This window comes from Notolabrus celidotus, chromosome 19, assembly GCF_009762535.1.
Source record: "Notolabrus celidotus isolate fNotCel1 chromosome 19, fNotCel1.pri, whole genome shotgun sequence".
Classification (NCBI taxonomy): Eukaryota; Metazoa; Chordata; class Actinopteri; order Labriformes; family Labridae; genus Notolabrus; species Notolabrus celidotus.
Window position 1 is genome coordinate 15,320,679 of NC_048290.1, and position 13,628 is coordinate 15,334,306.

Sequence of the window (13,628 nt, forward strand, 5' to 3'; positions counted from 1 at the left end):
CACATTAAATCACTTTGAGGGACAGTGGGGGTCGCGAGTCTTTGACACCTATATTTTGGGGGCTGAAAAGTTTAGGAACCCCTGCTGTAGAGTACCATTGAAGCAGCATAACTCTAAATGCAATCATACTTCACTACATGTTAAAATGCTTTAATACTGTTTATGTGGCAAAAGTTAATGAGCTAAAGCACTTCCATCAGTTTGCTAAAGCTCTTATCCTCGACACCATCACTTATACGTTCTCATTATAAGACTGAAAGGGGCCGTTAAACATCTGAAAGACAATAAAGAAACACCCACGCTGCTTCTTCTCCCCAAATCTTTTCTTCTGTGTGTATAATTAAGCGTCTTCTGGTCTGCTCTTCAGAATTTTTTTGTTCTCCCCTTTAATGGGTTTGCATGGAAATGATGGCAGTAAACATCTGCTCTTCAGTATACTTCACAACCCCCAAAGCGAGGCACTAAGCGCCAGTGAAAGCTGTCAAAAGTGGAGGATTTCTTCAGTGATAATGTGCAGCAGAAAATGATGAATCCCTGGTGACTCTATTAGGCTGGAGAACCCACACAACCTCACTGACCTCTTGATGTGATGAAAGGTGATAACAAATGTCTGTAAGCATTCTTAAACCCACTGAATTTGCATTCAACGAAAAACGAACGAAGACACTGAGTATGCAGTGCTGAAACTTTGGGGTAATGGGTCTGAAATTGATGCTGAATCCATCAGTATTTAGATTGGATTGAAAGCTGCTGTCTTGAAAACACAAAGTGTCTGATTTGAATATTTCTGTCTAAATAAACATCCTTATACCTCTATGAACACCTGGATCAAACTGCAACAGAACACTTGGTGTGATCCACTCAGACAGACTGGAAAAAGATGAATTAAAGCAACTTAAAATGGAATAAAGCACAAAATGTAATAGGGGACATATGTGTGCCATAAAGCTGAATTTATATTTGTCACAGTTGGACTTTACTCTATCCCCGGCATTAGAATCAGTGCCATCCTTCCAGCGTGTCTTCAAATAGCATTCTTTTCTTCCCCAAGCTTCACCTGCACTCTGATCCTCTCATAACATGCGTGTGCTGATTTCAGGAGTGATCGTATCACAAATAATATCTTTATTCAGTGACATGAAAAAGATGTTTCAACATTTTAGAGGCTGGCATGGAGAGTGTCCTACATTTAGCTGGACGGGAACAAACAGAGGGAGAGACAAAAACAGACATTCGTCACCAAACACAAGCCGTCATAAAAAGGTTGCTGTGAAGTGGTGGTGGTGCCCTTTTCCCTCCATCACTCATGGCCTCATAATACATAAGTCCATCTTAAAAAGGCTGCGAAGGGCTCACACAGGTGGATGCTGGAGAGGTTGTCACCATAGCGACATATGGGGGATGCAAACTCCTGGGCCGAAGGGGCAATTACCTGATCAAAGGCCTGCTGGGACAGAGGAGGACAGAGGTGTGTGTGAGGGGCCCACAGCTGGCGGCTCCACCAGACAATACACAGGTTGTTTCTTTATCCTTTATTTTTTGTCTCACTGCGTTACACAGCCTCACAGTGACTAAAGCTCTGAGAGCCACAGCACCACAAACTTTCTCTTTCTTTGAATCTCAGTCGAGTGCTGCGAGGAGTTTATTACAGGCTGCTGAAAATGAAGCCAAAACTGCAGTTCTTGAAGTGACCTCTAGGGGGTGGCTCTGAAAATGAGTCAATCCTCACTGGGCCCCACATGAACATGCCCATGTTAACTGCAGAACAAGCGGCAATCTCCGGTCTAAAAATGTGAGTCCAATGCGGAAGTGCTAAAAACTGCAGTTCATCGAGGATCCACTTGAGGCTGGTTCTGGAAGTATCGGAAACCACATACACACCAATTCAAAGAGAAGATCTTTACAGCAGAAATAAACATGTTCACAGCCTCAAAACAGCTCTTCAGATGGGTTATGTCACGGATACTGCGTCCATATTTTATACAATCTATGTGTAGCTTCCTTTAAAACAACTTCTCTTTCAGATGTTCAGCTCTCTGACTGACAGGAGACATTCAGAGAATCACTCATAAAATCAACCGCTGATCTCAGCTGGAGAGAAAGCATGACCCACTGAGTAAAGTGTTAAACGTTTCCCCGACAGGAATAAAAAGCCATCACAGTCCCTGAAATGTGCAGGCTGGTTCTGAAACCACTGAACCACTTTGTGTGTTCTGCTGGTTTGTTGTCCGTGGTTCCTCAGAGACTGCTACTGAGTGCACTTGTCTGTAAACCAGCCTGAACATTGGAGGAGGTGAAGAGCGTGGATTAAATTTCAGCCTTACGCTCTTGAGCTGTTCAGTTCGTGTGGTGCCTGCGGCGCTGCTGTGGGCGATCTGCTGTCAGATGAATTATGAGATGGGCTTTCACAGCAACACAGGAACCACAGAGAGACTAAACCCTCCTGTGTTTTTGATGTTCTTTTGGGAGTTTGGTTTTTGAAATGCCAAAAAAAACAACATTTGTGAAAGAGCTGCAGAATATCCTTCTGAAGAATTTGAGTGCTGAACACTACAAGGATGTACAGCATTGAGCACATCCTGCATATTCTGTCGATCTTAAAAAAATAATAAATAAAAAAAAGTAAATAAGTGAATTTTATTTTTTTTTTAAGTTATATTTTTGGGCGTTTTTCCCTTTATTGATAGGACAGCTGTTGATAGACAGGACATGTGGGGGGTAGAAAGAGGGGGAAGACATGCAGCAAATGGTCACAGCCGGGAATCAAACCGGTAAACTCTGCGATGAGGACTATATCCTCTGTATTTGGGGCGCTTAAACTGCTCGGCCAATGGTGCCCCACCTTAGTACCTTTGAGTAACTTTTTAAGGTTGTGTTCCCTCTGTGATGAATCTTAATTTAAAGACATCATGAAAATTTTAAACATATATTACTGGTCAGGCTTGATAGTCTCTCTTTGAGCTATACATGAACCAATAAAGCCGGTCCTGAGAGGTTAAGTTTTACAGCGCTCTTTAAATCGTGATGAAGTCATGACTATTTTTACTTCATCAACTCATTGACTGGGTAAAGTTTCTGAGCTCTGTCTGATGTGTCTAAAAATAACAGTTTAAAGGAACAAATGGATGTATATATTCTGGACTGGTGTCTAGTATTTTATTTATTCACATTAACTCTCCGTCTGTCTTTTTTCCCCTTAAAAAAAATCTATTTTTGACTCTCTCAGTCTAACCCTCCTGAACCTGCAGCAGGTGTGCACGTTGTCACTGTATTAGCTTTCACAGTCAGTCATTTAAAGTGAAACATCAAAAAGGCTCATTGTTTGTTGTCTTGTTGTCTTGTTGTCTTGTTGTTTGATTTTTTTTATATTTCCTGCAGCTGTCTCTCCTCCTGTCCGACTTATTTCACTAGAAAAAGAGAGCGGAACATCTTCATCATTCGGCTCAAGCTGATTGCATTTATTAAGTGTGTGGAGTGTGGAGGAGGTGCAAATGAAAGTGGCATAAAATATGGAAAGTTATTCAGATGAGTATTTTCTGATTTAACATTACCCCAAAAAGTTTAAACTCTCAGGACTGATTGATGACACTTTAATAAAAAACATGTATTAAGCATGTAAAGCATTTCATTTATATACATTTCTTTTGTAACAAAGCACTCTATAACAGAGTAGCACTGTGTTAAAAACAATTTAACAGATCTTTAAATTACAAAATAATAAAGTAGTCTAAGTGTGGGAGCTTAGACCAGGGGTGTCAAACATACAGCCTTCGGGCAAAAACAGGCCCGTCAGAGGTTCCAATCCGGCCCTTCAGATGACTTTGCAAAGTGAAAAAGTTACAGAGAAGACATTCAGACAATAAAGTTGTCTGAATCTGAATTATTAGACCTTAATGACTTGTCTAACCAGCTGTATCAGCATACAGTACTCCATGTTTGTTCCATCCAAAGCGTTGGTTACGGTGTAGTGAGTATCTCAGCCTGTAGGGGGCTCTAGTGAGACTTTAAGGTTGAGTCTTTCTTCCAATGATTCTAGTTTCTGTTAAAGCAGACATGCATGCATAAAGAGGAAAGTCATTTTACTGAGAACACTAAGTTTGACATAATTAATGGTGTAACAAATATGTGATAACCAGGCAGTGATCATCTCTCCCACAGTGGATTTCTCTCTTATTCTTTTTCATAGTGAGTTCCTGAAGAGAAAAACAAAACTGCAAACCCCCATCCCAGCACTTTTTAAAATGCTGAAAGCAGAGCATCATTTGAAAACAGCGAGGCATCTGTCACCCGGCAGTGCAATATCCAGACGTTCTCATTCAAAGTTATTAAGGACGGATCAACCCGTGACATTTTCCATCTGCCTCTCAAATCCCGCTGTCATGAGCTTCTGAGACTCATTCTCAAGTTGGAGTTTTATTGTTCAAAGTTGAGTCTTTTTTTTTCTTTCAGAGATTTAGTGTTTGTCACCTCAATCACTGTGTAAGATTTCAGTCTAATGCCATGCAGATTATTATTATGGAGCTGTATGAAACTGTCACCACAGGCTCTCGAAGCAGGTGTGATGTTGGCTGATTTGGCAAAGAGCTGAAAGAGTTTGCCAGAGCACTGGGGGTCAAGGGTCAGGGGTCAGGCTAAGTCAGCATTAATGTTCTGTTTTATTACTTTATTAATATTGCTGGATCACATGATGTAGTTCTAGCATCCTGATATTTTGAATGACAATATTGTAATGATACCAAGATTCTGTATGGTATATATCATACGGTGACAAAAAAAAAAAAGCTGTGATTCTTAGTTTATAAAGATGAATCTCTGTCTACCCCCTCTGGATGCTTAAATCCAAGTTTGGTTTCTTTTTATTCTGATATGCATTGATGACGTCAAATCCAGAGTGACAGAAGTTCATCAGAGCATGACAGAGAGGAGCACAACCCCTGCTTCAACTCAGAGAACAGTACAGAGGACAACACAGAGAACATTGTGCGACAGAGCAGACATGCACTGTGACTTGGCGGCGTGATTGTTTTAAGGGTGAGAGGAATTTTCATCCTTGAATGTTAGAAAGCCATTGATCCAGAGGAAGTAGCTTCTAATGCTTACAACAATACCACATGTCTAGACTAGATACATTTGATCAGTTCAGTCTGTGCATCTTGATGACCCTGACGCACCAGACCGGCGCTGAGCCAATGTGGGACCGTCAATGAGCATCTGTGGCCCTTAGCTGTGGTTTAAGGCAGCTTTATGGCAGAACCAGCAAGTTGAATTGGTGACTGGTTCTTCTCCCACAAGCAAGTCACTGCACGAAAACAGGGCCAGAGTCATTGGCAACATTTTGAAAGACTTATTCCTGATCAGATTAAGATACAGAATAGCTCCAACTGAGAGGTAAACTGGAGCAAACTGAAGGCCAACGCCACCAAATCATAACAGAGTGTTTTGATAACCCTTGGTCGTAAAAAAATCTTGGCTGGTCATACATACATCATGGCCCATATATAGATGGCACAACAGTTGGTATACTTTGATGCCAGTTTGGTGTGTCAAAAGGTTCACCTGCACTTATAATTTTAGTTTTTGTTGGTGTTTAGTCAAAAACACTCTAAAACTAGTGTCTTAATTCTCTCTGAGACTGGGTGAACAAATGTAAAGCAGAGAAAGTCAGAGGAAACACAAGGAGTGAGAATAGTGTGAAACAGGGAGGGACTGCCAAGGAAGACCAGCTCAGGAAATGCCTCATCTGGAAAACAATGGGCTCTCGTACAATGACTGCGATGTAAAAACCAAACACTAAGAATAAGACATAAAAAAAGTAAGAGCATTTAAGAAAATAAATCATACTTGTTTCTTTATAGATTATTTCCTTTTGTTGTTCAGTGAACACTGTGTACTTTTACGATAATGGATGCTGTACATTCTGATGACACTGTGTATGTAACATCCCAAATATAGACAAAAGTTGAAAATAAACTGTCCAAAATGTCAGTTTCATGCTTTGAACTAAAAGATCTAAAGTTGCATTGCATCTATCAAATTAAATCTTGATCTTGTAATGCTGTCCGGTAAAATGTCTCATCATGGAAAGTTGTAATTTGATATGATTGGCACTTTCACATCAAATTAAAGGGACCTGTCTTCTACCCGCTCAAGCTAGTGTCTGTAAAAAAATGTTTTGGCTGTGGGGTGTTCTGGGTTGTTAACAGCTAAATTAATTAAATGTATGCTAAAGTATAAGATCCCATACCCTTCAGCATACAATCACTAACATAAAAAGAAGTGTTTGGAATTTTGCAATACATAGAATGATTTCTTGGCAGTGATGTAAAAAAATATACCTTCCTGCAGATAACTGCATGCAGAAAATATTGTTTTCTTTTGTTGTGTCTGTCAGTGATGAGAGATCATCAGGAGTCAAAAAGACGACATCCTCCTTTTAAACTCAGTGGTCTTCTTAAATGCAGGAAATTGCCAGCTACCTAAAACTCATGGCGGCTGCAAAATGTCAGGATATTTGTAGGTTGTTATCAACCTGCTATTCTGACTGTAATTGGAGGAGTCACAGTGAGTTTGCATAACTCACTCTGCTGTTGTTCTTAGTGATGGTATAAAACTGCAATGGCAACATATGTTCTATGATTGGTTTCAGTGGCGTTTGCTTCACAGATATTTTTAAAAAATTAATAAAAGCCATTTGTGTTTATTTAATATATTATTATGACTTAGCCAACCAGTGGTACACAGTTCAGTCAGCAAACAATCAGCCTTAGTGATGAAAAAGATTTGAGACTCATTAAAGTCGCCTCAACACCTGAAGTCTGTAGTCATGTTTAGGTCAAAGGTCAGAGAGAAGAGTGTTCAAACAGGATGACTTTTGAATGGTTGGAGATGCTGGAGAGCCTGGAGGGCTTATAAGCTCCAATCCGAGAGTACACATCTGCATCGGAGCAGGCGCCCCAGGATAGGTGAGGGCTTGGTGGGTCGGTGTGGATCACAGACAAGGGCAAAGGGAAGGCCAGGACAGGGGTTGCTGGAGGGAGAGAAGGTGGAGTGTGGAGAAGGGGTGGAGGCAGAACAGGAGGAGGGGGCAGTGGAAGTGGAGGTGGAGAAGACGTTGGCGGTGGTGGAATTGGTATGATCGTGGCAGCGAGTGTCACAGGGGTAAGAGTAGGGGCAGGTGAAGCAGCTTCGAGGATGGACCCGTTCTTGGTTGGTAGGTCTTGACTCTGCTCAGGGTGCTTGAGGGTGTAGTTGGCGCTGTGGAAGAAGCTGTAGTACTCCAGAGCGTGCCTTGCACGGGCCAACCTCAGTCTGCAGAACACAACATACAGTTCCATAATTAATCCTGCACAAATCTGATGGAGATTATGCAAAAGGTTCAATTATCAAAGCAAGTTAAGAAGATTAATAAAAACTAGATGTCTTTGGGGTTCAGGGAGAATTTTAACTCTGAAACTTGACCCTCGTTCGAAATATTTACAGGTTGATTACAAACGGGAAAATCACTTATGGAACAATTTTTTTGCAGCATCAGTTTCAGATTGTCATCTGAAGTGTCTAAAACATTATGACAATATTATGCTTCAATCTAACCATCAGGCCTTAAAAAACTAATGTTTTGATGCAGCTGTAGAAAAGCATCCCCTCTTTCCTTCAAGGTAAGTTTTCTGTTTTTTTCAGCCGAGACTGGTGACTTTAAGGTGTTCAACGTTCCAGGGGCCATGGCTCACATACACATACACACCTGTGTCTGAGCTGCAGGAGTCTGTAGAGCAGCAGCAGGATCACAAGCCCAGCCACTATGACCAGAAGCACCACCACCCTAACATCTAAGTTCCAGCAGGATTTCCCAGATCCAGGTGAGCTGCAAGAACTGGGGGTCTGTGGAGTCTGGGGGGATCCCTCCATACCCCGTTTAGGATTAATGATGGCCTGGACTAAAGGGGGTGGGATATTGTCCAGCAGGATAGGGTGTCGATGAGGCTGAGGAGGGATCTGGAGAGAGGGGGTGCTGGTGAACTGATGATTCAGCTGCATTGTTGTTAAAGAGCAAGAGTGTGGTTTGCCTTGAACTATGTCATCATGTTGAAATGTTCTGATGTTTGAGGAGGTGTCCAAGGATGGAGTCTGTAACATAAAGAGTTTTAGGTCACAGAATACATTTCTTAATGAAATCTTGTTGAATCTATAACACAGTGCAGTGTTAAAAGCTGTTCTTTTCTCAGTATATAACCTAATCTTCTGAGTTTATGGGCTCAGTCACTAGTTTTCAAGCCTTCCTCTTACAGCATGATTCTGCGCATACATTCAGGGGCCCAGTACAGGGTGAGAAAAGTAAGAACAGTCCTAAGGGCCCATGACTGACAGGGGGCATAAAATACCTCTGGTAGTGAATATCTGTGATATGATACTTTGTTATGGGCCCTGAAATCCCTGCCTGTGATTGACGGGTCAATACCACGGCATCCTGTCAACCAGGAGAGATGTGTAGATCCACCCTGCTGTCAAATCTGGTCACAAGTGGCTCTGAGAAAATATAATGGTAATAACAAAACTGCCAAACTTGAGTGATGATATCAAAGTAGCCTCATCCTGTTCTCATACACTACCAGTCAAAAGTTTAGACCACAACTGATGGTCTCAAACACATTAAGAAGGCAAGTCATTCTACAAATGAACTCCTGACAAGGCTCATGTTAATTAGAAACCATTCCAGTAGACCACTTCATGAAGCAGACTGAGAAAATACCAAGAGTGTGCAAAGCTGTCATGAAGGAAAAAGGGGGCTACTTTACAGAATCTAAAATATAAAACATATTCTGATTTGTTTAACACTTTTTTGTTCATTAAATAATCCCATATATGTTTTTTCATAGTTTTGAGTCTTCAGTATTAATCTACAGTGTTTACATTAGTTAAAATAAATACAAACCCTTGAAAGTGAAGGTGTTTCCAAACTTTTGACTGGAAGTGTATGTACAAAGAGTAGAAGAGAGAGAAATTCAGACTCGATCATGTCTAATAGGAACGGGGTCTAACATGCAAAACATCAAGCTGTAGCACCACTTTATCAGAAACTATTAAAAGTACTCTTACAAATAATGATGAACATACAATAAAACGGTGTTAATGCCTGGAATAAGTGAACTAATCTTTCTTTAAGTGAAATAAGTGAAGCAAGAAGTTCTATGTTCCAAAAGAAGATTCAGGGACAAGAAAGCCTTTCTACTTACTTACTCCAGTTTGATGAAGATGAGTTCTTGCATTTTTCTTGGTAAAAATAAACTCACAAAATGGTTTAACTTAAGACGGAAGAGTGCTGGTTTGGAGCTGCGAGGCTTTCCAGGACCAGCAGCAGATTCCTGAGCACACACCAATGGGAGGAAACCAGTGAAAACAGCAGGAAGCAGCGCACTTCCCTGACATACAGTACAGAGATATGATTGGAGAGAACTTCCCTTTGCTATGGTTACAGGAAACTGGTCAAGGATGTCCTTTTTTTAAGGACTCAGTGTTGAATGCAGCTCAACGGAGGCCTACATAACCTTAAGACAAACTAGTTCTGCACGTCATCAATCCTTGTAGGGCAGAGAAAGCAAATTAAGCCTCTTATATGCCGATAGAATGAAAAGTAAGAAAGAAAGAATTGAGGTTTAGACATAAATCTAGTGTTAAAAGGGTTTTCACGGCTTCTTTACTTTGATAAATCAGGGAACAAAAGACTAAATAGAGAAGCACAACACATCTACACAGTGTGAGCTTTAGATCCGGGCTTTATCTGAAAAAAACAGAACAAAAAGCAGTTTCAAAGTGAAAAAGAAACAGCCTTTTTTACCACCAGAGCAGCCCACATTAGTCCTGGCAGTGCCGGTGTGGGTCAACAGATCCAGAGAGATGGTGGCTGCAGTGAAAGGCTGGCTGCTATCTGATTGAGCCGGTATTCAGCAGACGAATAAATGACACACGAGCAGAGAATAAGGCCAGGCTCTGACGCGAGTCCAGCTCTCATTTATCTGTCTAATAAGTTTTGATGCCGGGCCAGAGGGAGGAACTCTTAGCACTACACTCAATATCTCTGCCTGGCACCCTCACAATCCTCTGATATTGAAGAGGAGAGTAATATTAAAAGATCTGTTATCAGAGGCACAATTGTAGTTCGCGAGGGGAATGATCCGCCCAGACAACTTCCAGGAGAAGGACTCAGGAGCAGTACTGTTTCCTAAAACCACAGAACATAACAGAAACAAGCGATTTCATTCTCATATATTCAGGTATTTCATTTATTATTTTACTGTGCTTTAGTGATGAAGAATGAGTCCACATTACAGTTCTTAGATAGGATAACTAGTGCAGGGGACAGACAGAATCAAATGAATCCATCTTTATGTTCATTTCGGCTCCATCCTTGTCATTTTCAGCATCTAGCAGCTGCATAACAACTTAATTCACCCGTATGAAAATGACAGTCTTGTCACTGACTTACAAGTACAAATGCACTAGCAATAAAACGTATTACAATCATCAACCTTTGCTGTGAAACAGTGGAGATGCATTTTGAGCAGCTTAGGATTCTTCACAATGTGTTAAAGTAGCCTCCAGATGGCGAGAGGTTGGCGTGTGGGCTCAGGGCAAGGATCTGGGCCTGTAGCTGGGAGGGACATAATATGACAGGAGAGAAAAAACAGCCTCAAAATACAACAACTCCATCCTGACAGAGCCAGCACACACTGTGAGAGCTGATGATGATGAAGAGGACGGTGAAGAGGCTCGTAATGACGAAGCAATAAGAATGGTATTGACAATGTTGAGAATTTGTCAACAGAGCTGTCAATAAATCAGTTTTTTTTCATCAACAGTAAAACTCCACTTCTCAACTTTATCAGGGATCTTCATGCTCTGCAGTTGAACTGATTAACATTCAGCAGATTTGGTGTGTTCTTATTTGCTTGTTGTTTTTTGTTTTTTTGCTTTTGTTATTTTTTCTAACATTTTAATTTACTCCTCAATTTCTAAATATTATTATTATTATTTGATTGAGTTTTATCTTATTTGTATAGTACTTTACATATTTGCTTTTTGGGAGGTTTCTGTTGATGATCTATTGGTGTTTTGGTAAGTTCCACCATCAACCAAAGTGTTCCTTTCTCGTCAAATTTTGACTGTACTATGGATTTTTGTGTCTATATTCACTATTGTGTCTCTGATTATTATTAATGTATATCCATGAAAATTCAATAACAATATATTCAAAAAACAAACAAACAAAATAACTAAACTTCTCAGAGAAATGAACATTGGGAGAAAATATCAGCATGATGAGATCTTTATTTGACATGTCTTAATTTTTATAGTTCGACCCATGTTCCATCTGTTAACATGGGGGAGGCAGGGACCTATACTGCAGCCAGTCACAAGGGGGAACTCTACATCTTTTGGCTTCCAAGTCAGTGAACACAAATGCTTCATCTGCCCGAGGAGATCAGGTATGCTGAGTCAGTGAGCTCTTTTAAATCCCTTCTTAAACTTTATTTATTTATTTTATTTTAACTGTCTTAAGAAATATATTTTAAAGGAATTTTGTTCCTTTAGAGTTCTTTTAGGGGAATTTTATGTCTTTTAAAATATGTTTCATTTCTTTATCTTGACTTGTGTGTTTTTATGATCTACCTGTTCTATTTTGCTGCCCATGTAAAGCCCTTTGTAACCTGGTTTTGAAAGGTGCTCTACAAATAAAATTAATATTATTATCATAATAATGATGTCCATTTTATAAAATCAGTGGCGTTAATGAGTATTATGACGATAAAGAGGTAGAGCAGGACAAGATGATGAGGATGATGATGATGACGGTGTGAAGGGGTGTTGATTTCAGGGAGGATGATGAGAATAAATAAGTACAGAGGAGGATGTGATGAGGATGAGGACTCACCAAAAATGATGAATGTAGGACTTGGGATGATAAGGATGAAGATTATGATGAACATGAGGATAATGATTATGAGGAGGATTCTATGATAATGTTCACATTTTATACTTTTATGGAGTTCCAGTTGGAAGTCACAAGTTATCCTGCCGTCTCTCTCTTTTAATATCCCACTGTTAACTTCTCTCCTCAGCCGCTTAACTTCTGTTCATGTTAAAGTATTTTGTGTCATCAGCGCTGCCTTGAGGAGTCATGAAGTAGTGATGCATTGGGCAAGAAAATCTGTTTAGAGCACCGTATTTTTCAATTAAATATAAACATTTGGGTATTGATTATTGCATCACATAAGTCAGGATGGAGATATCGAAATTGTGTTCCACTTCTCTTTGGAATGAGATCAAGTTTTTCAATGAGATTACCTTGTCATAATGAAGTTCTACAAAAATTAATAAAGTAATAAAAACAATTGAAACGAGACACTGAAGCCGGTTTGTCACACCCAATGGCGCTGATACAAGCAGCAGAGTAATAAAGAGTATAGGGTGAGAAATCAGCGAGAGAATCCTCCAGTTAATAATCCGAACAGATGTAAATGTATTCATGAGCTCTTAATGTGAAGTGCTAATGTGGCCGTTTCCATCAGAGTGAGCAGCCGCTGCTCTGACAGCCTGAAGGACTTCACTGATTGGACCTTTTCTTTCTCTGTGCGTATGACTAAAGACTAGCAGGGAACTGTTAAGTGCTCTTTGACTGGCCATCCACTGTTAACCCACAGGACTGTCCATCACACCGTGCTCACTACAACCACACTCACAAGTGTTCCGAATGACGCAGGGCGGAGGAAGAACCACTGGAGGAAATGAAGCTTGTGTGCTGGTAATAATCACGTAATGGACACTCTGTCCTAAACGTATACTGAAGGTTTAAAAGTCTGTTAGGCCAAAGTTGATGTATAAAAGGCTTTTTCTGATACTATCTAAAATCCTATTTATGGCCCATTAAGTGCAGCATGATATATTTATTCATCATTCATCAGGAAATAAATTTAGTAGCCATTTTTTGGAAGTAGTTTATGGAATTTATGGTTTAGTCATTTTTCGAACTAAGACGTCAAACATTTCTTCATTCAAACTTCTTAAATGTCAAGATTTTCTGCTTTTCATTTATGAAACATGGAGGGTCTCAAAGTTGTGAACAAGTTGATTTTAAAGATGTCACTTTGGATTCAGAAAAATTGAAATTGGCATTTTTTAAAAGTTTTCCAACATTTAAATGACTCAATATGTTATCATGAGAGAAACAATCATTCTTCAGGCTCAACTCCAAAGTAAAATTACTTTAATGCAAGTGCACGGAAATTAAGTTTAAGTGAAACTTTTGAAAGTAACATCTGCTGTTAGCTAACATTAACCCATAGACTGTAAATAAAAATGGACAGCGTTGCTCCGCCTCTACACGTTGTACGGCTCTGAAGCCAAAAAATCCCGCTCCTGGGCGCAGCCATTGTGCAGCCAGAGCCTGCGAAGCCACTGTAACGAGCTCCGCCCTACAGCGTAGCGTCACAAGACGATGTTTGTCCTTTGAAGTTTCCCTCTACGGCGGCTGTGAACCAAAGGAACCCGGAAGTAAAAACCCCGTTTTTTAAACTCTAATAACTAACGAAAAAGAAACTTTTCAGAAAAAAAGAGGCCTTTGACACCAAACAGTC

The 13,628-nt window shown here is 40.2% G+C and overlaps 1 protein-coding gene across 20 annotated transcripts in view; it reads right to left on the reverse strand.

The window, feature by feature from the left end:
• Positions 1 to 1,110: 1,110 nt before the first annotated feature.
• The window catches only part of LOC117831160 (formin-like protein 13), a 76,197-nt gene continuing 63,679 nt past the window's right edge, over positions 1,111 to 13,628 (reverse strand). For 5 of the 20 annotated variants that reach the window (XR_004634943.1, XR_004634952.1, XR_004634936.1 and 2 more), the window contains 4 exons: positions 9,231 to 9,359; positions 8,379 to 8,523; positions 7,742 to 8,124; positions 4,643 to 7,308 (listed from right to left, as the gene is read on the reverse strand). Coding sequence is in view for 4 of the 20 variants with exons in the window: in XM_034709689.1 (XP_034565580.1) it covers positions 6,840 to 7,308; positions 7,742 to 8,034 (762 nt within the window). In the remaining 16 variants the exon portion in view is untranslated. Of the gene's footprint in view, positions 1,445 to 4,642; positions 7,309 to 7,741; positions 8,125 to 8,378; positions 8,676 to 9,230; positions 9,360 to 10,248; positions 10,646 to 13,628 lie in introns of those variants that run through there. The other 15 variants (XR_004634942.1, XR_004634947.1, XR_004634941.1 and 12 more) reach the window with 10 other exon arrangements.